This window comes from Macadamia integrifolia, chromosome 2, assembly GCF_013358625.1.
Source record: "Macadamia integrifolia cultivar HAES 741 chromosome 2, SCU_Mint_v3, whole genome shotgun sequence".
Taxonomy (NCBI): domain Eukaryota; kingdom Viridiplantae; phylum Streptophyta; class Magnoliopsida; order Proteales; family Proteaceae; genus Macadamia; species Macadamia integrifolia.
In genome coordinates this window covers 9,778,336-9,804,829 of record NC_056558.1, presented here as the reverse complement: position 1 = coordinate 9,804,829, position 26,494 = coordinate 9,778,336, and the positions used below count along the sequence as shown (strand labels likewise).

At 37.0% G+C, this 26,494-nt stretch overlaps 2 protein-coding genes across 10 annotated transcripts; both read right to left on the bottom strand.

Annotated features, from left to right (window-relative positions):
• Positions 1–848: 848 nt before the first annotated feature.
• Positions 849–26,494, bottom strand: LOC122071900 (disease resistance protein RUN1-like). Of its 9 annotated transcripts, none has more exons than XM_042636373.1 (11): positions 25,858–26,494; positions 24,518–25,652; positions 24,001–24,291; positions 23,190–23,909; positions 22,819–22,933; positions 21,991–22,635; positions 21,802–21,873; positions 10,637–10,949; positions 10,409–10,546; positions 4,209–4,333; positions 849–1,136 (listed from the first exon to the last, which is right to left on the bottom strand). In XM_042636373.1, the coding sequence occupies exons 1-6, from the start codon at positions 26,310–26,312 to the stop codon at positions 22,145–22,147; spliced, it is 3,207 nt and encodes a 1,068-aa protein (XP_042492307.1). In that variant the 5' UTR covers positions 26,313–26,494; the 3' UTR covers positions 849–1,136; positions 4,209–4,333; positions 10,409–10,546; positions 10,637–10,949; positions 21,802–21,873; positions 21,991–22,144. The 9 variants fall into 9 exon arrangements, with proteins under 9 accessions (XP_042492307.1, XP_042492308.1, XP_042492304.1 ...); XM_042636374.1 differs by having other exon boundaries at positions 21,991–22,268; positions 22,420–22,933; positions 25,858–26,492; XM_042636370.1 differs by having other exon boundaries at positions 10,409–10,455; positions 10,536–10,546; positions 21,991–22,933; positions 25,858–26,491.
• LOC122071902 (disease resistance protein Roq1-like) lies at positions 11,332–12,572 on the bottom strand. The gene is made up of 2 exons (XM_042636375.1): positions 12,052–12,572; positions 11,332–11,970 (listed from the first exon to the last, which is right to left on the bottom strand). Exons 1-2 carry the CDS (start codon positions 12,338–12,340, stop codon positions 11,933–11,935), a joined length of 327 nt encoding a protein of 108 aa, XP_042492309.1. The 5' UTR covers positions 12,341–12,572; the 3' UTR covers positions 11,332–11,932.

Here is a 26,494-nt window from a genome sequence, read left to right as displayed (position 1 = left end):
AAGATGACTCACTAATAGTAATAGTAATAACAAAAGCAAGGTTTTAAATTTCAAGATCAATCTCAACTGATACTAATCTAGATCAAATTGGTATCGATTGGGATTCTATTGGATGGAAAAGATTTACCCTTGTTTAACAAAAAAAATAAAATTTTGAACCATTATACCCTTATATCTTACCCAATCTGATAGATTTAATTGATACCAATCCAATCCGATTGATCTTGACCAATCCAATCTGATTTTAAAAACTATGTAAACAAGTGATAACAAATAAATCTTACATTTAAATGTGCCAAAAAAAAATTCTGTCCATGAGCATAGCCGCTATCACTCCCATGTGTCTATCACTCTCCTCTTATGAACAGACACGCATGCCCCCTTTTTTGGGAGGAGAGAGATAGACATAGAGGTAGTGGTGTAGGCTTCACTCCTAGAGATATAAATGGATAGTTAAGAATCCAAATTCAATTTGCATCCTTATTCATTTAAGTGTATGTGAATCTGAATTTGAATAATCAAGATAAATTATCTATATGATTCGATAAATATCAATTAATAAGTCAAGAATGTAAATAGATAATAAAAAATCTGGACTCAATTCACATCTATATTCAATCAAGAAATATCTAGATCTGATCACATTTGATCCGTATTAAATCCATAGACATCTATATGGACTTTCGAACAAAATGACTACCCTTAAAATAATTAGGGGGGAGAACAAGGCCGTCATGTGGTGTTGAGATCAGATTTAAGATATTGGAATCGATGTTAGGATCAGACAAGGCTGATACCTATACCATTTCGAATCAGATCAACCTGTATCTACCCAGTTCAGACAGAAATACCCCTGTCAACTAAAAAAATTAAGAGTTAATGTAATCCCAGAATTGAAGTACACCATTCAACTTCCAAAATATAGAAAGGAAAGAGAAGTCACTAATATGATTACGAAAATATGTCTTCTAACATCAATTTTATCAATCTGTTCTGAATTAAGTAAGACCGAACCAAGAAATAAAAAACATTAACCTGGGCCGATCTCCCATTTTCCACATTGCAAAGTCTGACATTTCCCTAAGTTGCACGTCTGGAGACCGAAGCATCTCAATCAAAGATCAGACAGCACCTCTCTGTAATTAGAATGTGTACATACAAGAACATCATTATTCAGAAACTAATTTTTTGTTTTCATCATTGTTGCCATAAATGTGATTCATCCGAAAGAAAAATGAGTGAGGATCCAACTCTATCCATCTCTAACTTGAGCCATTTGAAGGAAAGACAAGAACTCATCTCAATCAAATGAATAAAATACTTTTCCACATCCTGAGTCATTCAAGGAAAATGAATATAATATATAAAAATGTAACGTCACACCATTCACGGAGAAAAATTGTTCCTTCTTTGCACTAACAATCACATTAAAAATCAAATTCCAGCCATACCAAGAGAATGGAAAATTTTCCCATTTGAACCCATTTTAAACCATATCAAACAAAGATTGAATAGTACTCCAAAGATGTAGAATCACCAAGAATCAGATTTCCAATGCATCTTATATATGGGCAATCTAAATGTTAATTAATGCCAAAGACTTCAATTCATGAAAAGAAAAATAATGAAATGCATTGCAGTTCATGCATTCCAAATTCCAGCCCATTCTGAACCAAAGCATGGCTAGTTTGGTAAATTCTACCTTAGACTTGCTTAGATCATACGCACAAATAAAAGTCTCTTTGCAAACCTTATAAAAGTTCTACACATATTGACCAGGTAAAGAAAATAAGATAAATTTTAGTCATTTCAAACATGGATAGTCAACCAAAGAGTTTTGGGTTATCTCAGAATCACCCAACAAGGACTACCTGGACACAGAATCATCTCAGATGTGAAAGAAAATCAAACCATAATTCAGTCAAGGGCCTCAGGCCACACTGGAATCACACAAAATGAGTAAATATTAGTCCATTTAATGAATCTAAGAACAAAAACTTGGGAAAATTCTCTTGAGTACAAACTTAAAAGAGGCAGAGGAATTTATTTTGGAAATTTGGGAGATATTTTGGGATCAATTCACTCTGAATCTGAAAAATAAAATAAAAATAATCAACCCCAAGGGGTTAGCATAGTTGGCTTGGAAGAGGGGACACGATAATCCACCTCAGAAAGCAAGGTCTCGTAATCAAACCTTCGCTACGTATCACTATCCTATTGGTTATTGGTATCAGTTGATGTTGATACCGATTTTTATCAATTATTATTACTTTTTTAAACCTTAACACTACGTATCGCTATCCTATTGTCCATGTCATCAATGGCAAGGACGACCACAATGGCAAGGTCGTAAGACCCATAGGGACTTGCACAACTGCCGGAAGCCCCAAAAGGGCTGATTCCGAAACGAAAATCCCCACTAAGCCTCTGGCCATGCGCCTGAGGTGCTTTACCCCCCAACCCCAAAAAGCTGAGACAGGGGATTGCATGGCCCTTTTGGAAAATCAATTAACAGCCGGATCCCAATGGGCAGTGAAAGAGAATGGAGTATCATCATCACCTACATTGATTCAACCAATCTATAGGAGCACATCAATAGCAGGAACTAGTTTGAATAGGTAGTGGCAGATTGAACTTTATTCTTTAGTATTTTCTCATATATTGAAATTATACAGGCCATCAAGTGTTCAGATTGTAAATGTCAATTAGTATCACGTTAGCACTGCTTCATCCACAGAAGCACAACACCAAGGGATGCCCTGACATGGGAAGCTAAAGAGAATGGAGCAGCATCACCAATCACATTTTGATTCAATCAATCTAGTGGAGCACATCAATGACAAAAACTACTCGAGTAAGGCTGACAGAACTTTGATATTTTGCTAGATATTGGATTTTGCAGGTCAAGTTTTCAGTTTGTAATTGTCAGTACATTAGTAGAGCCTGGAAAAATGATGCCTACACCTAGTTAATGAGTTGTGGAAAATAAATTATTTCAATGAGACCACCACTTCTTTTTTTTTTCTTCCAAAAAAGGAGATTCAATCTTGAAGAAATCATCCAGGTAGGAGTTCTTCCACGTGTGAGCTGGTCAACAATGACAGGACCTAGAACATGTCTTTGTTGTATTCCCATTTTCACCTCGAAGTTGTTAAAGGCATCAAGTAATGTCGAAATGTCAACAACACCTGTTGAAGACACATAACTCTGCGTCGTAACTCATACTGGAGACTTGAACACCAAACAGGGCCATCGACACATTGTGGCGGGGAACAACCCCTTGGTTGTTTATTTGAAACCTAAAGACAAGGTCAAAATTTGATTTCTCATTGGAAATGTCTATAGGAGGTATTACCTACCAAATCAATGATCAAGGCATTCCTATCCTAAAAACCAATTTCCAATATGTCCCATTTGTCTCAAGGACCTATAAACAACCTGGCATGCTCTCCTCTCGTGTCCAGTTTCAAAGAGAGTTTGGGCTGCTTCATCTTTAGGAATCAAAATAGAGCGCATATGAGCAAACTCAGGGAAAGAACTCATCACGCAGGTTTGGCACTTTCCCTGGGAAAAAAAAAAAAGAAAAGAAGAAAAATTTTGGATCCTAGTTGCTGGAACCTTGTTGGCATATGCTATATGGTAAGCCCAAAATAAACTTGACATGGAAAAAGTATCTGGAGTTCCACCAGAATCTTAGCATTTTTCGACCAATGGTGCAGAGTATAATCTTTCTTTGAAATCCAATGTGGTCACATTGAAACTGAAACACAGACTGAGAGTCAACAGACCTAAAAGTCCAGCCCAAAACAAAATATATTATCATGGCTCAAAAATGCTTGTTCATCTTGCATTGCAGATTCTTCTATCATTTACTGATGGAAGCTATGACAATATAACTTGTCAATATGGTTCGTACATTATAAATGAACCCAGTTACAAAGCAACAAGAAGTTCGAGCTGGATCCGGAAAATCAACCTCAGAACTAGAAGTTGAAGTTTAAGGGATTGCAACAGCACTAAGAAATAGTAAGAATAGTCAACTGTGTGAAGGGGCACAACTGTACAAAGTGGTGATTGCTTCTGAGTATCCAAAAGCAGTGAGTTTTCTCAAGAATGCTGAGTTTGATAACTAGCCAATCATGGTTTCAGGAAACCCAAACATGTTTCTATTCTTCACCATAAAAAAGAAAGAAAAAGAAAAAACATACCCAATATTCATGAGATGCAGAGGACAGCTTTATTACAATACCAATCGCATTGAGTTTCATGCATCTGTAGAATAATCCGCCATGCCAGTGTATATACAGAAAGGCCTTCATTAATGAAGTGGTCTCTGTCCCACAAAAAGGAAATGGATTATTAGCCACTGATTTATCATACTGAAGACATATAGAAATAAAAACAAACTAAAGGATTAGATGAGAATGCAGTAGATTCTGAGTTGCTTTATCTTGGCAAATGTAAGACCTCACATAACACTCACCAGAAAAGCAAAGTCCCTAACTGCTTCATTATTCACAGCATTAACTCATTGGGCAACAGAGTAGAAGGAACTCTAGATGCTTATTTATAGTCTTCTCAACTCTCAACTCTCAGACTTTGAATTCGTGAATGTATTATATGTAGTCTTGATTCATCAATTTGATGCCCTCAATTCTCAGCCTATTTTCACAATAGGCTTTCTTATCTTTCCTATGGATACAAGCTTCATGATTCAGAGTGATCCTTACCGGTAAAATTTTCAATAGAATTTCCTCAACTACAAGAAAACACAAAGAGATATGCATAATTAACTTATGCATATTAATACCACAGGAGGTTTCAATGGACAGGTGGCGTTCAGTTGTACTTGTACCGAAGGTGTTCTCCGATCAGAGATGAGACTTCAAGACTTGCACAGACGAGAGCCAACTAGCCAAGAGCAATAGAGACGTCCCAATCCTTGTCAGCATGTGTAAAACAGACAACTTGCGGAGGGCCGGGCTTCTCTACTGCGCAATAGAGATGGCAGCTCAGATCCAACGCCCTGGAGCGCCTCGAAGCGTACATGCATGTGTTGGGTTCTGGTCAAGGCGCTCCAGGGCTTTGGATCTGATCTGCGGCCTCTATTATGCAATAGAGGAGCCAGATACGTGGTAGCTAACACAAATCAATTCGGGCTCAGTCTAAATGTCAAATATCTTGTGTGCGCTAAGGATTTTAAATCTTGGGAATTGTATTACTATCGGTCTCGGTCGATACTGATGTATTTGCCTGGATAGTTCAATTTTACTTTTACTTCTCAAAGTAAAGATTTTTTTATGATTTTACCCTTGATCTGATACTGATACTTAGAACCCTGTTGTTTACTCTTCCATAGTTCTAGGGTCTTAAAAGCTATGTTTAGGCACGTAGAAAACTTTGATAGGGTTAAAATTCGAAATGTGGGTAGGCGACCGAGGGGTCTACACATCTATAAAATTTATACTCCATATGATCAATCATGTGATAGTTATTGGCTTTTAAAGAAAGCGTACTAGCCAACGGGATTGCTCAATTGACAAAGACCAACACCTCAAATTAAGAGGTTACGAAAAAGTGTTAGAAGAGTTCCTACCACATGTGATTAAGGAACTAGGCTCCCCTTAACATTTTCCTTGATTTTTTTACGGTTCAATAGGTTGATGCAGTTGGGTATATGTCGGTTTAGTCAGCCAAGGTCTGGTGACTCTGGCCGAGGGCTGAACCATGGTTTCAAGTATTGGTATTGTATCGGCCATATCAAATCGGTATCGACTGAGACCGATACCTAACCGATCAGGATCGGATGCCCATATTGTATCAGGAGTAAAACAGTAAAAAAAAATGTACTTTTTGAAAAAGCAAGGGCAAAAATGACCAATATGCACGGATCCTTATAGAGACTGGCCGAAACTGTAATACCCTGAAGTCTAACTCAGGGGTATTTTTGTCTTTTGACCATTTTAGGGTCAAGGTGAATTAAATGGGGATATCAGACCATTGAGGGTGCATCAGTACTTGGTAAGTGCTAAAAAATCATCCATTAGATGAAATTACACTGTAAAATAACTTTAGGGTTTTTGCCTTGAAATTACCATTTTGCCCCTGAACCCTAATTTACCATTTTGCCACTGGACCATAATTTGTCTTTTCTTTTTAAACCTTAATATTGACTTATTTAATTAAGACTAAGATATATATATATATACACACACACACATTAACTTATTATCCACATGTACAATTTACTAACAAGTGTATAACACCTAACTAACCTTCACCTTAGCTAAATCGTGGGAGAGGTATTTGTCACTTAAATTGTGATATTTTATTATAATAAGGAGTAGAGAGATAAAACACAAATCTTACAAAATCCCTATTGTTGGAGGTTTCCTAAATTATCTCTTAAAAGACAAGATCTAACTAATTAACAACCTTAACTAATTGTTGTTAATTAATGATTAACAAAAGAAGGCTTTCCTAATAAAATCATGGACCTTCCTTTTGAAATTTGGACAGCCTTAAGCATAAAGTAAGGGAGATAAAGTAGGAAAAGAGAAAGATTTGGAGATCGATTGACCAGAAGAGAGGAAGAGATAGAGTTGGAGATAAAGAAGGAAAGGGAGAGGTAGAGTTGGAGATAAAATAGGGAGGGAGAGAGAAGCAAAAAATGTGGCTCTCTTGTCTCTTACCCTCTATAAGAGGGGAAAAAAAGTATTGTCAGGAAGAAAGAGGAGAAGGAAGAAGAAGAAAAATAAGAAAAGAAATCAAGGTTTCGAACGATTTTAAAGGTAAGTTTTTAGCCTATGATTTAATTACTTTATATGTTCTACTTGGGGATAGACCATGATTTAAAGGTATAGAATTTTGGATTATGAGTTTGATAAAAGAGAAAATAAAATTTTGATATGTTAAGAGTATTTTCTGGGTTGGACAAAACATTAGTCTGAGATTATTCATATTATTGAACATAGTTAAGGATTGTTTTATGATCTGAAATAATTATTGAGAGTACATACATGTGTTTATATGACCTCCTACAATTTTCATTAAATTCGGAGTTAATTTGATACACCAAAAAATTCATGTACCCGGGAATGGGGAGTACAAACATGTGTCAAAAATTCATGTCACTGTCAGGAAAGTTTTTTGTACCCGGGAATGGGGGTGGTGACGGAGGAATATAGACTTCGAGTTTTTGTCTTATTTTTTTACTATAACAAATTTTATGACTCCTTTAAATTCATGGAAAAGTTGTAAGTGATTTGAGTTAGGGAACGTGGGTTAATGTGTTTTTCAAATTGTTACAGCCTAAAGACCGTTTTTTAGGGGGATTGATACATAACCTAAGAAGGTTCTTCTGATGTTATTTACGTATGAGACATACATATAAGTTAGGTTTCAATAGGATTTAATTTTAACTTATTTGGAATTCCAAAGATACTTATTTTCTATTTTTCTATGTCAGTAGGCAGAATTTTGACGAAATTGTATAGGAAAATACAAATATTGTTCTATTTTGAACGATAAACGAAACCGATATTTGGAACATCAAGGTGAGTACCTCTACCCTAACTTGCTTATATTTCTAGTATTGTCCAAAACAGAATTTTATGAACACTAGATCTATTCTAAACCTTAGATTTCATGGTGTTTTATCATTAAAAATAAATAAATAAATAAAAATAAAATAAAATAAAACAAAAACTGAATTTTTAAACCTAATGTTATATACATGAGAGAATGAGGAACATATTGTATTTTGTTCAATGATTTGCATTATGTGTACATAATATTAGTGTTAAGTTGTGATTATGATTGCATGGAGTATTGTACTATGTGCATTATATGATTTTTATACCATATGAGTTTTTGTCTGTGCATTTTTTTTTTTTTTAGTTTACATAAATTTATTGTTTATATATATGAGATGTGTTGTGCTATTGTGGTAATAAAACTCTACATTACCGGCCTTGATTGAGGAAGGATGTGAAACTTCTTTGATCATTACTTTGTTATTTATAGTTATTGTTTTGATAATTTTTACAAAAAGCGAAGCTGATTTCATGTTCACATAGAGACCGACTAGGGTGGAATGACAGTATTGATCATACTTGAATTCCAAACTTGTTTGTATTTCTATATATTTTCGTTCTTGGATGTATTTATTATTATTTGTTTTGTCTTACTAACATTGACGCTATAATATTGAGAGGATTGGTTCATTAGACTTTTCCTTAGTGGAACTGTGAACTACTAGATGACGCAACATACCCTCAGTAGGATCTACCAATTGTTACATTACCTTCAGGCGGTATGACTTCATCTTTGGGAGCTTGGACACTAGATAGCTTCCACGAGTTTTTGTATGTTGAGTAGAGGCAATGTGGTACTCTAAAGCAATGGCCATTCATGGATGAAATTGGCACTTCGTTGTTTAGTTTCTTTTGAGTTATCATTTGTTATCTATACTTATGCAACGATATAAATGCAGCAATGTAAATATGCATGATATGCTTTTTTTTTTCCTTAAAAAATTTTTATATTATACTATATATGTATTTTTTGGCATTGGTTGTATTATCGTGATTTCAAACATGTTTAGTGTGGTGGTTCTACTTAATAAGTTTCTTCCCTGAGACTTACCCTCATAAGTTACAGATGACATTTGTGAAGACTATAGTGGAGTGGACGACCTATTATTGGTCAGTAGGAGGACATTGCTTATGGATTCAAAAAAGACAATGATTTTTATTTTTAGATGATGTAGACTTTGATTAGACTATGATGACATAATTTAATTCAACATTACTTTAAGTTTGAAATTTGAAATAGATGGTTGAACTTCGAATTTTAATATTATATTAGTTTAGTTAACTCTTGCTTGCACTTATGTTGTGTGTGGATGCTACTCCGGTTCATTATCGCCTAGAACTTAAAGATCCTGTGGACCGTTGATGTCCAAAAACCCTAGATCGGGTTTTGGGTTGTCACAGAAACCGATACCAATACCGACAACTAAATCTTGGGCCAAACAGAAATTCAACACTTTTTCAATAGCTTAAGATCATAACCAAGCCAATTCGACTCAGAATCAACCGATTAAACTTGATTTTTGATTTACCAAGTCCGACAAAATTCAGCCAAGTTTAGGTGATTTAGACCAAGTCCAACAGATTGCTGGACTATTCCAAGATGATTTGGATCAAAATCAATGGAGATTGATCCCATATACCTAATTTTGAGTTTTAAAAACTTCCTTCACAGTGAGTATCACTGAAAATTATACTACATAGAATGTGTACAAAGAAAAGGGAAACCATGGCTTCGCTGCATCAATCACCAGAAGCACTCCACATTTATTTCCTAATTGAAATGGAGATTTACCATTTCTTACCACCGGCTTGGGTTGACAAAAGAAGTATAAACTGCATATGCCTAACACTAACCTTCTTGATCATCCAACGAAAGATATTGGACTTGCTTCTGTTGACTCTCCTTCACTCTGTTTCTGAAGTCTAATCTCCTTACATTCTTAATATAAAAATGATCTTGTATGATCGTTAATTCAGACACAAATTGCTCATCAAGTAGTTACTAGGGATTACTGGATGAGGACATCAAACGAATAAGAATATTTAACATGTACTCTCCTTTCACTCTCAAAAATCCATGTTGCACTCAGATTGCACCTAAAGATTTGAGATATTGATGATTATACAGTAGTTCCTTTTCCACAAACTGCTTAAAAATACTTTTCATAGGCATCCTTGATGCAAGAAATGAGCATATCCACATCAATAAATCCTTTTTCTGTACTCATTACTAGCCTTAGCTCACCCATGTAACTCACTATTGTGAATAATACACTCTGCTGCAACCCAACCACATCAATTAGGGACAGAGAAAAAAAAATATGAGTTTGACTGCTTTTAAAAATTGATAACCTCATAGAAAAGAAGGCAGTGGATCTTACTAGCTAATTCAAAAACAATTACAATAATCTAAATTTTATTCAAATTAAAGGATGGGCCAGAATTTGATAAATTTTGATAGTACCTAAGGTCATGAGCAGTTCAGATCCTCGTCATGCATTAAGCATGGATACTCTTGCATGCCATATTCATGGCAAAGGGAAAAGCATGAAGGGGGTGTGTGATGACCCACATTTTCAAGCACAATCTGATTGTTCTAACAACACTGTCCATTGATCAGTTGAGTAATCCTCACTTAGGACCAGATTAATTGCTCTCTGATCAATGGTTGAAACAGTGTAACAGTAATCTGATTAAACAAATTGATAGTTCACATCACACGAATTCAAAGCCTTTCAGATACTAGGAAAACATTAGCTTTGGAAGCATGTATTAACAAATCAATAGTAAGAAAGAGTTGGGTTTCAAGCTACCTGTGAAGCACCAACCACACTGAAGTACATGCCATTAATGGGATGGTCTGAAAATGCAATCGTTTGTGTTAGACCAATCAAATTAGAAATCCTGATGCTTGTATTCTTAAGAGTAGAATGAATGAACCTGGTTCCTGCCTACAACAAGGAAAGGTTAATTAGACCTTTCTTCTACCTAGTTTGCAAAATTTAAGAGTATCTCTAATATTAGAAAGGATTAAACCACACCTCACATCCGAAGACACTCTTCAACATATTCAATATTTTAGCAGAGACATAAATAGCTCCTGAATTTCTCTTCCTTTTTATCTGTCTTTTTGCTTGGACTATGAACTTGAAGGGACAAATATTTTCTGAATGAGTGAATGATGGAACTTATATGTTCAAGAAGCTACAGCGGTTGCCCCATACATTATTATCCTTCCAACATATCTCCAATACTCTTTATATCCTCTCAACATTCTCATGTTCAAAATGACCAATGCAGTCTCATGAGCCACGAGGATTTTGCGGTGTCATCCTCTTCGTGTACAGTTGGATTCTGTAAGATATTAAACCAATGATCACGTCATTCACTGACTGTTCAATAATGGGAAAGAGTTAGCATGTATTGAAAACAAAACCTCATTCACCTAAATGGTAATTTAGTTTACATGTAAAGTAAAATGCACTTGCCCGTAATGTTAGTCTAGAAGTGTGAAGAAGAAAATCAATGACTTCTACGTAAAATGAATTTGAAAAGAAAATTTGACAAATAATTCCTGCTTATACAGTTTTGATAATTCTCTGTGTCTCACACAAAGAAATGGAGGTGTCATTAGTAACTGACTAATCATCAGACTACTAAAGGCATAAAGAAATTAAAGGGTTGGGTTAGAATACAAGAACAGGAGGACACAAAACGCTCACCAGAAAAGCAAGTCCCTAATCACTTCAGTGTCACAGTATCAACTTGTTGAGCAACAGAGAAAGAAGGACTTGCCGGATCATCATCATTGTCAAGAGGATGTTTATTATATATAGTCATATATATATGATCAGCCCTCTCTACTTTCTCTCTGTGTCCTCCCATTTTATTAGTACTCTCCTCTTCTTGCTCAGGAGCAGCAGTAATGGATTGATTGTGAAATGTCTCCAATTTAGGGCCCTGATCTTTCATTAGGAAGAGGTGTAGCTCTGTCACAGTGCATCTGATCTCACATTCATGGCCATATTCATCATCAGCAGTAGGATCATGATGACCTCGGCCTACCTGCTGAAACCTAAGCCAATTAAACCCTTCGAATTTGTGAATACAGTCTATATCTTGATTTATCAATTTGATCAGGCCCTCAATTGTCTGCCTAGTTTCACACTAGGTAGTTGTTTTTTTGCCTTAATTTGCTACGGATACAAGCTTTAAAATTCAGAGTGGTACTGGTAGCACATTCTCCATTAGAATGTTTACATCCTCATCTAGTCGGCGGCGAAGTATTGGATAAGTAACTTGTATAAGTAACGTGCTACGGTTCTTATTACCATGAATCAGGTATTCACAGCTTTGTCGCCAACTTCACAGTTACCTGGCAGATATATTCCCTGTGTAAGAGGAAAAGAAATTTAAGGTTTTGGCAGCTGTTAATTAACGGGAAAAATGATTTTACCATTGGTTCTATGACATTCTAGCATCTGAGAAAGCTCCCTGAGGCACCAATTGCTTTCTGCGTATCTTTCACTGAAGACAGCAATTGAGAGCTTCGAGCCTTTTATTGCTCTGAGAAGTGCGGGTTCAATATCTTCTCCTTTCCATAGATCTTTGCTGTCAACAAAAGCATGGATTCCACAATCCTTTAGAGCTCTGTAAAGGTGGCCAACAAAGGTATTGCGGTTGTCTTCCCCTCTGAAGCTGATGAAAACATCATAACTTGAAGATCGAGCAACCAATGGCTCCATGAAGATGGCAGTTGCAGATAGAAAGATGCGATTGCGAATCTGTTAAAGAGCTCTATTTATAGGCGAACTGGATTGCATTGATCGAAGAAGATATACGATTAATGGAAAAAAATGCCTCTTCTGTTTCCTGCTACTGCAGTAATAGAAATCTATTTAAGTGCTTTGTCGGTGGGAATAACATCTCCCTAAAAAGGACAATTACTTATTTGCTAAAACCTCCTCTACCTCACATTTTTTTTTTTTAATACTCCCTGTTTTTTAACTAATACATCTTCTTCTACCCTACTCTTTTTAAATACTTAAATTATCCCTCATTTTTCAAATGGGCTGATTGAACCTAGGAGAGCGGATCGAGTCTTCATACAAGAACAATTCTTGTACGGGGCTGATCCGCACAGATGGAATCCATTTAACAATCAACTCTGTGGTGGATTTCATCCATCTATGTGGATCAACCTATACGACAATGGTTCTCAAGAACCTGATTTACATTCGGAACCTAGCTAGATATCTGTATCATTCCTTATGTTTCAGTTCCAAAATGAAAACCCAAGGGGGTAGCGCACTTGGTGAGTAGCGAACTTGATACAAGCCATAAACTCGGACATCTTAAGTTCGACTCCAACTAGGCACACCTTGGGCCACTCACATGGGATGTTTAGTACTCTTCACTGCTATTAGTGAAAGTTGAATGGTTCTCATTCAACCCCGATATGACCTAGACCTGTGGGACTAATCAGACAGAAGGCCTGGATACCCGTCATTAACAAAAAAAAGTTCCAAAATGATACAAGAACCATCTCCATTAATCAATCAACCTATATCAAATTAGGGATCATCCTAAAACAAGTTAGAGCTCCCTTTGGGTCTAAAAAAGCGTCTCACACGACACGACACCACACCTCACAATTTACAAAGCACAAGTGGAAACATGTGGAGAATAGGGAAAGTGGGAGACCATCACTCGCCTGCAACTTACTGTTCCGGCCTCCGGCGGTGGCCAGGTATCTCAATTCTGGAACACCCATTTCATAAAGAATTGAGAAGGAATGATAGAAAGGATAAAACAAAGAAATATAAGGGAAGTGGTAAGAAGAAGACACATTGGGAGGTTGGGCGATGACATAAGGGGATCTTTAAAAATCACAGAGAACGGATCAGGTTCACGTACGAGAATGTATGAGAACGTCCTTGATTCGTGGATTTAGAATCAATTTCTCTCTCTGTTGTTTTATGGTTGTCCTTGTTGGCAACCCGGCCACGTGGCGATGATGACGTGGCCAGTTTGGGTGACATGGATGAAAATAATGAAATGACAGTGTCTAGTGTCACCGATGAGATAACATAACTCATTGGTATGCATGGAATGGTTTGATACATCCTTAGTGTGTAGTGCGGGTTTCTGGGTCAAAACTGGCAAAATTGGCCTATTTACACTCGGGGGCATTTTCGACAGTGAAAATGACATTTTTGGAATATTGTATCTCCATGAAAAATATAGATTGTAATTTATCTAGTCCAGTGCATCTGATTTTGTCGCATTCCGATACCGTATAAAGAAGTTACGGCATTTGTGGCAGTCGAGGGCAGTTTCGGCATTAAAGATGAATTTTTTAAAGGAAGTGTTCTTCATGTAACGATACAAAAAAAATCCGATCTTTCCAACGGTTCTAATTTCATCACATTCCGATTCCGTATGAGAAAGATGCATCATTGGAAAGATCTAGGGGCTTTTTGGTCTTTTTACATGGATGAGTCAGATGATTGAGTCTTCTGGAAGGTCGTAGAGTGTCCAGTTACGGTTCCAACGCACTTCATTTCATCTCAATCGGATATCGTATGAAAAAGTTATAAGTGTTTCCGTAAAGCCGGTTCGAAAATCCAAACTGAAAATCCATCAGTTGCTCTCGGTGTTGGGTGGATTTTTCGGAATTTAGTTTTGAAATTTGAAGGGGTTTTTTTTGTAATTTCAAGATTTTGAAGGTCTGAGTTACAGGGGTCTTTGAGCATTGAAATATATGGAGGTAGGGGCTTGATTGTAATAAAAGAGAGTATAGGGTTGTGAAATGGACGGTCCAAATTCGACCACGTAGGCTTGATTCCCATCTAAGAGTGCTCACGAATTGGTGCTGGATCGGACGCTTAATATGCTTGCGCGAGATTTTCCATTGGTCGGATTTATCAAGAACCATATGCTGGTGTTGCACATGATTGAGGATGCTAAGGTATTACGCACATGCAAAAAGTGGCATAGATAGATGCTGTTTCTCAAGATCTCATGAGATCTGATTTAAAACAGATCTGAAGATCTCATTCCAAGGGCTGCGAGCAGCCTATACTTATGAGACATAGCCGAAACCCTCCATGAATCGTGCCGATCTAACCAATAGGATGTTGACAACGTTTCTGACCACTGACGCAACGTTGACCGCCTACGTCATCATGACATCATATGATCCTAGATCTGCAGTTCATGTTTACTATCCGTTATGGGAATCCGACAGCTCATATTATTAGATACTCTTTGATGAGATCTACGGCCAGATTTGCACCCCTATTGCCCGCACCGCCGGCGTAGCCCACGCCACTCATACGAAGATTCCATTTCAGGCTATTTCATTGCTCTAATTTCAAATGGTCATATCTCCCTCATTTTAACTCGGATTTAGGTGAACCAAGTTGCAACTTCTTCGTTTTTTCAAGCCCTACACTATGGAAGCAAGAAAAATGAGTTTTTAGTGAAGGAAGGCTAGGGTTTTGGCAAGAGAAGCTTCCCCCTCTTTGTTGGTCCTTGAATGAACATGAATACTTGATGATAAATGTTCTTAGGCCATTAAAGGAGGTAAAAAAGGTGGTTGAAGTGTGTTAATGATACATTAACTCAAAGCCAAGGAAGAAGAGAAGAAAACAAGGATGTGTTTGCTTTGAAGGGTAAGAAGCCAAGGAGAGAGAAGGTGTGAGCACCAAACTTGTCAGTACAAGTTTCCAGTCATCCCAAGCAATCGGTTGTGAGATTCTCTAACCTTTGATTTTATATTATATGCATGTATGTATGTTAGGGTTAGTTGTGGATGAATGTATACATGCTAGGTTAGTTATGGATGAACTGTAAGCATGCTAGCTAGTTGTGGATGTATATGTTAGGCAGAGCTTGACTGTAAGGCATTGATATAAGCCCAAATTTACTGTATTCTTTATTGAGTGCTTAGTGGATGCTAAGCATCGGGAGTGGGTGCTCCCGTGTAATGGGTGCTACACATTGTACTAGCACTGCGAGTGCCATCTCAACTTCGGCTTGAGAAAATTGGGTGTGGATGCTCCCGACTGTGGGTGCAGTCAAAAGTAGTGTATTGAGTAGGTACGAAGCCTTTACAGGCACTACTCCGGGGATGTAGAAAATTTGCCAAACCTCGTAAAAACCCTGTGTTGTGGGTGCTTGTTGTTTGCATTTTATATTGAAGTGCTTGGAATGTAGAATGGGTGTGCACACTTGAAAGTGCCTATGAGAGGCTGAGTGTGCATACGACTGTGTGCAAACAGGGACAGGTATATCAGGTTTTTCTTGGCCAGACATCAAACAGTTTTTTGGGGATCGGAATTAGACTCACTGATTCACCCCCCCTCAGTGACTGCCGGGTTACAACACTCTCTTCATTTAATATTTTCTAAATCCACAGAACAGGAAGTACGAGAACATTCTCGTACGTGAATCTAATCCGTTCACGAAAATCACATGTCCCCACTGCTCTCCATTTTTTTGTTTTTTAATAAAAATAAAGAAAAATATATTAAGCTAAAGAGTTTGTTATAACATCCAGGTCAGTAGCAGAGAAAATATTCTCTAAACTAACCATATTAGCAAAATTTTATAAGCTTAGTATAGTCTGATTAGATTCTTTACATTTATACACATACTTTCCCCTTCTTTTGGTAGTAGCTGTTGAATGCGAAGGATACATGCACCTCTAGTATATTCAGATTGTAACGTGGCTATCATGCTGGATCTGCTTGCATTTTGCTCCTAACATGGAAAGATTTGGACCGAATAACCAGGATCTTCTCACTCTTTTTTAGTTTTTTTTTTCCCCCTTCTCAAAGTGCAACTCTTTATTGGTTTAGTAAAAGCAATTATTGAACCAGTCAATTCGGAAAAAGATTAATAGGTCAAAGGTGAAAATAGGGGGCAATTTGGAAATTTAAAAAGAGAAAGTGAGAAAGAGAGGTAAAAGTCCAAACCAAAGAAGTATTAGAAAAGAAAAGAAAAAAAAAATAAGTAAAAATTGGGGAGTTTTAGTAAATATAGCCTAAGTAAAGGTGCGTTATAGTAAATTTACCCCTAAAAACTAAAAAGAAAAAAGATTTATGAGGCTCTTATTAGTTGCAACTTGCAAGAAAACTATTGAGGAAAACAACAAAATTAGTTACAAGAAGTATCTGTTTATGGGGTAGGTTTTTTCGGTTTCGAGACGTACAAGTGGCATTTCGATGTACCAATGCCCTCAAGTGTTGTTTCCCAAGGGTAGTGAAGTTGGCAAAGGACATTTGATTATGAGTTCGACTTCTCTTACTTCCTTATTGGAGCCACTCAAACGAAGTGTTTAGTGCTCTTCATTGCATTATTCAATCTCAGACTCTCAGTATGACTTGATCTATGCGATTATAAATCAGTATGAACAATTCCAAGATCAATCCCAGAATGTCTTGAACCTGTTAAAGAGCCAAAATGACTTAACAAATGACTCACCTTGTATTAGTTCCGTAGAAGTAAAAGACAAAATGTCAACCTCAGGATATTGAGGCGGTCAGAGAGAGAGAGACAAAGAGAGTTTTAAGGCCCGTTTGATAATGTTTCAAGAAACGCGTTTCTGCCGTTTCTATGTCCAAAAACGAAAAAAAAAAAAAAAAAAAAAACGTTTGATAAAACTGTTTCGTTTCATTTGTTTTCAGAAATAAAATTGAAATTTCTACCTATTTATGGTTCAAGAAATGACTCGTGGTCATTCTTTCACTGGTTACTATTGACTTCTAGAAACATGGCTTATCAAATACCTTCAATTCCGTTTCTGTTTCTAAAAATAGAAATTTATGTTTTTGCCGTTTCCTAAATAGAAACGGCAGAAACGTTATCAAACAAGCCCTTAGTTCTTTTTCTTCTTTTTCATATAAAAAAAAAAAACCCTAAAATATTTGACTTATCACCACCATGCATCGATAAATCACTTAGCTGAACCATACTTATCTCTTAAAGGCACCATGGTGGGACCCTCCTCTTTTAGGTTGATTGAATCTTGAGGAAGAACCTCTTCTATATTCTCAGTCAAAGCCACATTGGCTGGACAACTATCATTATTTTCAACAATGGATAAGATATTGTTATATGTTTCCCATTAGAATGCTCAACACTTTCTAAAGTCAATCCTACCGATTTTTCAATATTAGCATCTCCCCAACTCATCCAATAGAGCAAAAGTTCTATTTTCAATATTATCATCTCCCACTTTAGTTTAACTATGAGTTTCGTTCAGAGAGATGGTTAGGGTGGTTGCCCCTCTCGGAGGTTTGAGAATTTTATCAATTCAGAGTCGATGATTCTCTGAAACTCAACAGCCTTTCTCTCTTTCTATCAAAAGAAAAAAAAAATTATCACCTCCCAACTCCTCCAATAAGGCAAAAAGTATTGACAGCAGGAGAATGAAATATTCTTATGTTAGGATCCTCTCCAGCCCCTGGCTTCTCCAACTCTTGGAATCGGATCTTCTGTAGAGTTATATGTTCTACAGTGCAGATCTAAGGGCTGGGAGCACCTTGAGTTGTGCGGTATGTTTGAGGACTCTCAACCCTTGGATCTATGCTACACACCCTTTAGTGCTACAGAGGACCCTGATCCTCCAACTCTCTCCCAACCTCTCATATGCACGCAGGTTGGGAGGGAGTTGGAGAGGATCCGGATCCAATATTCTTTACCTCGTCATTATCTTTGAAATTCAACATTGAATTTGAATTCAAACCCAAGCCACCCTGATTTCTCTTGTTTTGGTTTTACAATCATTGAACAAGAGCATGTCAATGGCACTAGCAACAGCATCAATAGAGCTTAGAGCTTTCTTAGATTTATTTGTTTGGGATAAGATTGTGCATATTTTTCAAAGTATCTTAAGCTTAAGGGTGAAATAGGGCCAGGTTTCTTAAAACCCTAGTCAACCCTAGGTCCTCAAAATTCAACCTAGGTCCAACCTAACCCTGACGGATTTGTGCCTAGACCCAACCCCACTGGGCTCATGCCAACCCAATCCTGCCCTAATTGACCCTAATTGGGCCAGGGTGGCCCTAATTAGCCCTGATTCTTGTTAAGGTCGAGCTAACATTGATTGACCATGTTTTTACCATGTGTCTAATGCATTAAAAAAAAAAAAAAAAAAGCACCAATAAATCAAATGATCAATAAACAATTAAAATTATGAAGTGTAACACAATAATAGATATTTAGGACACCTAACCATAAGAATCAATGACCCAAATTCCATTATTCAAAATAAAAGGATAAAGTGATAGCCCTAAATTATATTACATAAACCATGGTTAAAATTAGGGTCGGGTTGGCCCAACCTGGCTTCAGCTCAAACCCGACCCAATCCTAACCCAGGGTCAATGTCTTTCAACCCTAACCCTCCCTCAGGGTCAGTGTCTTTCAACCTTAACCCTCCCTTAGGGTCAGAAATCTTAACCCAAGCCCTGTTCGGGCTTAGGGCGGGGTTAGGCCGGGTTCGGGCCGTAAGGGCCAAACTTACACCCCCTACTTAAACTAGTGTCCACTATGTCTATCCCTCTCTTCCCTTTTTGAATCGTCATTATCTCTCCGATATAATATCACATACCATGCCCCCTATTGGTAACGCGCTTAGCTTACCAATTACCACACATTGGTTGGGGTGCCTATCCCTCTCACCTGTTTGTTTTCCTCTAATAAATGACAAAGGCAAATTCAATAAGACTATGAGAATAATGTGGATAAAATACACAGATATAATTTTTGGGGCAAAACAAGCTATCACATCTCATGTGGATAAAATACACAGCTATAATTTTTGGGGCAAAACAAGCTATCACACATTGAATTGGAATCAAATTGATATTTATAAATTCATAACATTTTTTATTAACTTAAATAACCCCATAATGCCCTTAATTTTTTTCTTTTGGTTTGTAGAGAGGGGTTAAACCCTTTTACACCTATTTAACTGAAAGCATTTCCTATGTTCAAAGCTATATTTTACCATGTGGAAAACTCTCATGGAGTTGAAATTTAACACGGGAGTAAGATTCCTAGAAATGTCTACATGTCTATAAATTTTGAAATTCATATAATCTACCATGTAATAGGTATCGGCTTTTAATGTGGATATGAACAATCTAGGTTCTCTTACATTTTCCTTTAAATTTAATGGAGAAAAGAACGCTCCATAGTCATGTGGCCATGTGCTAGTACATGGGCCAATGAAGGACACACTTGGGTATCTAAGGAGGGGTGGATTTTTTAATGTTTCACAAGGGTGAGGGGTCGTTATTTCACCACCTTCTTTGTCTGGACGCAAAGAACTCACGAGTCACAAGACTTGTGACTCACAACCAGTGGGCATTTATTGCAGTTGGGTATGTGCCAGTTTAGTCAGCTGATGGCTGGCCTAGATCTGAACAGAAAATCAACATTTTTACAATGGCTTACATGTTCGGCTGATCAGTTTTTGGGCTAAGCTAATTGATTCCGGTTTGTTTACTAGATCTGGTCCATTTTTTATACCATCATTACAAATTCTAACAATAAAGGTGGTCGTTGATGCGTTGTGGACCTGGGAAAACCAGTAACAGTTGTTATCATCTTCTTCATGATGACGAGAATCTGTTTTATGACATCTCATCAGTATTTAAGGATAAGAAAAATGACAAAGTTTTTCTTCATCGGTCACTGATGATAGATGGGATGGTCCAAATGCGTTCTCCATCATCCCCACCTCTTCTTTCTCCCCTTATTGTATGCTGTCGATGGATCACGGTGAATGAATCATCTCGATCGCTTGGAGACTGATCCCATCATTCATACCCGAATAAAAGAATTTTATTAAACTTACTTCAAAATGTTTGATCATCACTATGAATAAATATACTACATAGTACAATGAAAAGGGTAACTCTAGCTTCCATGCATCAATCACCAGAATAACTCTATATTTACTAATAAGAAAATGGAGATTAAACTTTGCTTACCGATGTAAAGTAGGTATAAATTTTTTGGACTACTAAGAGAGTGCTCATGCAGGGTATCAAAAGGATGCTAAGAGATACATGAGAGTATAAATGATTGAATTTGAATTTGAAATTTGCAAATAACTGATCAATATCATTTCTTAAACATCAAACGGTTAGAATTTCTACATCACCTTTCCACATGGCATAACTAGGTGTACTGACGAGGTAAGTTATGTACTCTTTGCAAACTAGGAAATTTTTCATCCTTGTTAGTTACTGTTCGCGTTCATGTTGGTATAGGAACCTCTAAAGTTGTCAAATTGAATTTCTATATAACATTTAAAAAAAAAAAAAAGATATTCTTAATGCATCAATCTGATGTCTGGAAACCTAAACTCATCTTAACACTCCATTAAGGAGTCATCCATTACACGTATTCCAAATTATCCAGCCAATAACACGAGATAGCTTCTGATACCTTAAAACTACAAAGCCTTGATAATCTGAGATTTCCAAGAGTCGAAGGACCCAATAATGGAAGAGAAACTGAGACAATAAGCCTCTAAAAACTTAACCAAATCTCATATGTAATGGATCACAACATTGATGAGGTTACATTGCCTAGCTATGAGATCACAACACAGCTTTTCCTTTTCTCTTTTTCTTTGTGTGGAAAAGCTATTTTCAGGGTTTGCTGAGATGGGGAAGGAGAATCACTCTTTCTATGGCTAGGATTTTCAGGACCAAATAATACACTTGCAGTCGTTACCTGGATTCTGAACAATCATCAAAAGGCTTTGAGTGAGAAAACTCATAGATGCTGAACTGCTAGAAATCTACTTATTACATTAGGTGGGGTTATGAAAAAAGGAATTAGAATTCTGTATATGTATTTTCCTATACTCCTCTACTGACATATTATGGCCGTTAAATGGGTTTCTTCCAGACATGGGCTGCTTCTATAGAGGAACTCACTCTTAATTTATTGGAGGTCATACAGAACATCACATTCATGTTGATGAAGATGCATAGGAACACATGGTTCTACTCATCTCCAAAAAAAATGGCAAACCCAATCATTGTTTCACACTACAAAAGAAAAAATCAAATATTCATGAGAAATGAGAGAACAGCATTAATAATTTCAATACCAATTGCATTGAGTCTATAATGATATTTGTAGAATTACTCTTTCAATATTCTGTGTCTCACCATACCTTGAATCGCTCTGCCAGTACTGTATATAATATTCCGAATGGTCTCCATAATCATTTGGATGGTGGTCTATCCTGCCCACACAAAGAATTGGATCATTAGCTACTGTGGTTCATCAAACACAAAGAAATAATAACACGAAGGAGGGTCAGATTAGAAAGAAAAAATGTAAGGCCTCATATAACACTCACCAGAAAACAGTCCTTGATCACTTCAGTTCAGTATTCCCCAGTATTATTAACTCGTTGAATAACAGGAAAGGACTACACCCAATGGATAGTGTGAGATTGCAGGAGATCATGGTCCAAGAGAGGATTCAGGCTCTTTATTTATATGGTCATACTATCAACTCAAAACAACTCTACAACCCTGCATCATAAATTTTATGAGTCCTCCTTGCTGCTCAGGACTAAGTTCACCATCATCATAAAGTTCATCATAGTAATCATAATCATCGTCATCGCTGTCACTGCCATCATCGTCATCGTTGTCATCGTCGTCATCGTCATCGTCATCGTCATCGTCATCGTCATCGTCATCGTCATCATCATCATCATCATAATAGTCACCATCACAATCACCATCATAATAATATCTTACAATCTCAAGAAATCTCTTACCATAATAATTGCATTCAGTACCAAACATCGGCCTCTCTTTTATCAGGAAGAGGTTCACCCCTCTTGCAGTGCACTTCATTGTTGTAGCCATAATTGCATTAATAGAAAACTGCTCTACATGTGATATCTCAATAGCATCTCTGCCTTTCAGCTGAACCCCGAACCAATCAAACCCTTCGAATTCATGAATGTATTCTATGTTGTATTCTGTAAGACCTATACATGAAAATTTGTTGATGCCCTCAATTTTCAGCTTGTTTTCACAATCGATTTTTTGATCTTTGCTATGGATACAGGCTTTAAAGTGCAGAGCGAGAAAATTTTGTATGAGTGTATAAAACATAGTGTCTACAAGTATGGAGACACTCAAAGAAACATGTAAAAGTAACCTGCACCTACAGATCTCATCATCATCTGGAATTAGATAATGGTTAGGATTTCCTTCATCTGTCTTTTGTTCCAAAGGTATCCAAATCTGTCTCCAACTTTCAATGTTACCCCACATAAATGTTCCCTGAAAGAGGAAAAGAAAGGAGTCAATTAATCATCATAACTATATAAAGTGTTTCCTGTGGGGGAGCCTGGCCCTTATGCGTCCGTAAGGATCAATGGAAGCACATGAGGAAGCATCGACAGGGATGTCATCCCCCCCCCCCAAAGAACATTTTCCCTTTGTTTTGTTGTTACTTTTTGTGTACATTTTCATACTAATTCAAGGGCAGTTGCTACTTAGGGTTCCGAAAAGGTAGGAAGATAGAGGGCTAAAGCACCTGGCCTTGCTTCTGTCTCGAACAATTTGTTAACAAGCAACGACTACCCACTTTACTTATTGATTCATCATTCCTCGTCTTCACAAAGCCTCTAAATTGCTCCATCTTTGCATAAAACTCTCCAAGGACAAATACCTTCAAGTTTTTCATGTTTTCAATGTCTAGTAGACTTCCAAGCCGTTTTCCACAAACTTTTAATTCAATTAAACTAGATGGAAGCTTTGGTATGCACAGAGGCTTATCAGGTTGCTTATAAGGTCTACCAAAGATTAAGTGATGCAAAGATGTCATATTCTCCATTGACCTTGGCAGATGCACTCCACGGTTGCAAGAAAGATCCAATACCTCCAACTTTTTTAGCAGTCCAACACCATCAGGCAATGCTTTAATTCCTAGAAAGTCCAAGGAAAGCTTAACCAAAGATTCTTTTAGATCACCAATGGACTTGGGCAACTCATTGAGTGATGTGCATCCCCTGAGAATAAGCTTCTGGAGAGAACTCAGTCTACGTATATTGTTTGGGAGTTTCTCAAGTGAAATGCAACTTTCCAAGTTTAAGTAAACAAGATGATGGAGCTCTCCGATGGATTCATGTAAGTGAACCAACCTATAGCAATGATCAATATACAACCTCTCTAAGCAAGGAAATCCTGAAAAGTCTGGAGACTCGTACAGAATCTTACACTTACTGACTTGAAGAACTTTCAATTGATGAAATAACTGTCAAACAAAGAGATGAATAGAAAATATTAATGTCCAATAATACTCTCAACTATAAATTCAGAAAGAAGAAAAAACAAATACCACTCACCTTATTTTCAGGCCAGTTAATCCAAGCTTGTCTAAATAAGCCATAACTTAAGTCAAGAAAAATTAATTCTTCATGATAAAAATTAACAAATAGATTTTCCCATGGACATTTCCTCCATCTAAGCCATCTTAACGCAGAAGGCAGACACTGAAGACTCCCCCCCAAGGGTGCTCCATCAATTTGTAGTAATCTTAGTTCAGGCATCTTCTCAAAGTTTTTAGTATGTAAACAACTGTTGTACTTATATGATGAATCATATGTAAGGAGGAGACCTTCAACCATTTCATTCCCCTGCAGCCAAAAAAAAAATCCAAGTAGAAAAACGGTTGAGACAAAAAAATGTAGAGGCTTTGTTGATGTACTCATACTTATTATATTTGGTCCTAATACATTTTATTTCAATACCTACTTATTTATATATTTTTTTTGATGAAGTGTCTATTTATATATTAGGACTACATGCTTACCAACAGAAAGAGCTGAGGAAAATAAAAAGAAAAAAGATTATAGCTCTTACCTTACCGCTGTTTAATACCTTTATGATATTATCATGAGACCATAACCGGCTATGGTTATCAGGCTTATCAGGCCTTTGATTGTAGGCAATTCCTCTTCCCATATCTCGAATCTGATCGTGCATCCACAACTGTTCTTTTTCCCATGTAAATGACTTACGAATCTTTAAGAGGTATTTTCTCTTAAGAACTTCCATATGGTATCTCGGCTCAAAGCCACAAGCTTCCCATATGGAAATTACAACTTTTTCCTCCCATCCAACAAAAAAACATGCTGCATCAAGAAACATGGCTTTCTCAATATCATGCAGATCATCAAAGCTTGTCTTTAACTTTTTATAGACATCATCATTAGGAAATTGTTTTAATGTCCTAAGCTTGGATTTCCATACTTCTTTATTTTCTGTCATACATAAAGCACGACCCAAAAACTCCAAGGCTAACGGCAACCCTCCTGTCGTGCTTACTATATCAACTGAAAGCTCCATATAGTCATTAGGAGGTTGTTCCTTTGAAAAAGCATATAAACTGAAGAGTTGAAGACTCTCATTCTTATTCAATTCCATAGGCTCAAATATTTTTCTATTATTTTCAGGCACTCCACTTAGAACGCTCTGATCTCTAGCTGTTACGATTATCCTACTTCCAGAACCAAACCAACTGAGATCACGAGCCAATGCATCTAATTGGTCATGATTTCCCACATCATCAAGAACAAGAAGAATTTTCATATTATGAAGTCTTTCTTTTATCAATTGGGATCCTCTTTTAGAATTGGATACTATTGTTTCTTCCTCAAAGACATCAAAAAGAAGATCTTTTTGCAAGCCAACTATACCATTGGCTTGTGATGCTTTCTCTCTAACGTCTTCAAGAAAACAACTCCTGCTAAAATCTTCAGAGATGCGATTATATAAAGCCGTTGCAATAGTTGTCTTCCCCATGCCACCCTCACCACATATCCCTAGAAACTGAATATCCTTAGAGCTGGTATTTGATGTAGTTGATAAAAGATATAACACATAATCCACTTGGGATTCTAGTCCAACAGGATGTTTAACATCAATCAAACGGACTTTTTTCAATCGGTTAAAAGCATCTTTAACAATTTCCTCTACTTTATTTGATTGATCATCCCTGCAGACAGTTAGAAATGGAATTCACAACTCACAACATAATTGGAAGTGAAACTCAAATGCTTAAAGAATATATGAAATTTAGAAAAGTTTTCTTGCGGGAAAAAAGGTCATTATTGAGTTATATTGTGAAAAGATATATTAAAACCAAGAAAAAAGAAGTGATCTTCACAGAACAAGTATACTCTCGGGTTACTAAGACTTACCTATCGCCAATAACCCATCCACTCTTATTTCCTGCCGCTCGCAAAGCATCCTTCCATATTGATAAAGTTTTGGGCGCCTCCTCGCTAAGTGTCTGAGGCGAAATCTCAAAATATCCAGTTTGATTCTTAACGTCTGATGGCTCAACCTTGAAGAAAATGGGTAAAATGATTTGACCGGTTCCATGACATTCCAGCATCTGAGCGAGTTCCCGGAGGCACCATTTGCTTTCTATGTATCTTTGAGAGAAGACAGCAATCGAGAGTTTAGAGCCTTTTATAATATTGAGAAGCTTACCAATATCTTCTCCTTTGCGTATATCTTTGCTGTCGATGAAACCACGGATTCCTTTACGCTTTAGAGCACTGTAAAGGTGACCAACAAATATATTGCGAGTGTCTTCGCCTCTGAAGTTGATAAACACATCAAAGTTTGAAGATTCAACCTCTGACACCATGATCAATATTTCAGCTGCAGGTAGAGAGAGATGCGATTGTGAATTTGTTAAAGAACTCTCTCTATTTGTGAAGAGAGTAGATGATTGGCGGTTTTGTTTCCTGCTTCTGTGTGGTCAGTCGGGAGTGATCGGGACTCGGGACTCGGGACTCGGGACTCGGGAGGAGAAAAATGGTGATTTGG

Bases quoted from the DNA above. Each gene is read 5' to 3' on its own strand.
- LOC122071900 (XM_042636367.1), bottom strand. From the start codon at position 26,312: ATGGTGTCAGAGGTTGAATCTTCAAACTTTGATGTGTTTATCAACTTC. The intron at 25,653-25,857 runs GTAAGTCTTAGT...AACTGTCTGCAG, and splicing joins GGATGGGTTATTGGCGATAG to GGATGATCAATCAAATAAAG. The intron at 22,934-23,189 runs GTGCTTTAGCCC...TTCCTCTTTCAG, and splicing joins CGAGACAGAAGCAAGGCCAG to GGAACATTTATGTGGGGTAA.
- LOC122071902 (XM_042636375.1), bottom strand. From the start codon at position 12,340: ATGGAGCCATTGGTTGCTCGATCTTCAAGTTATGATGTTTTCATCAGC. The intron at 11,971-12,051 runs GTAAAATCATTT...TATATCTGCCAG, and splicing joins AGAATGTCATAGAACCAATG to GTAACTGTGAAGTTGGCGAC.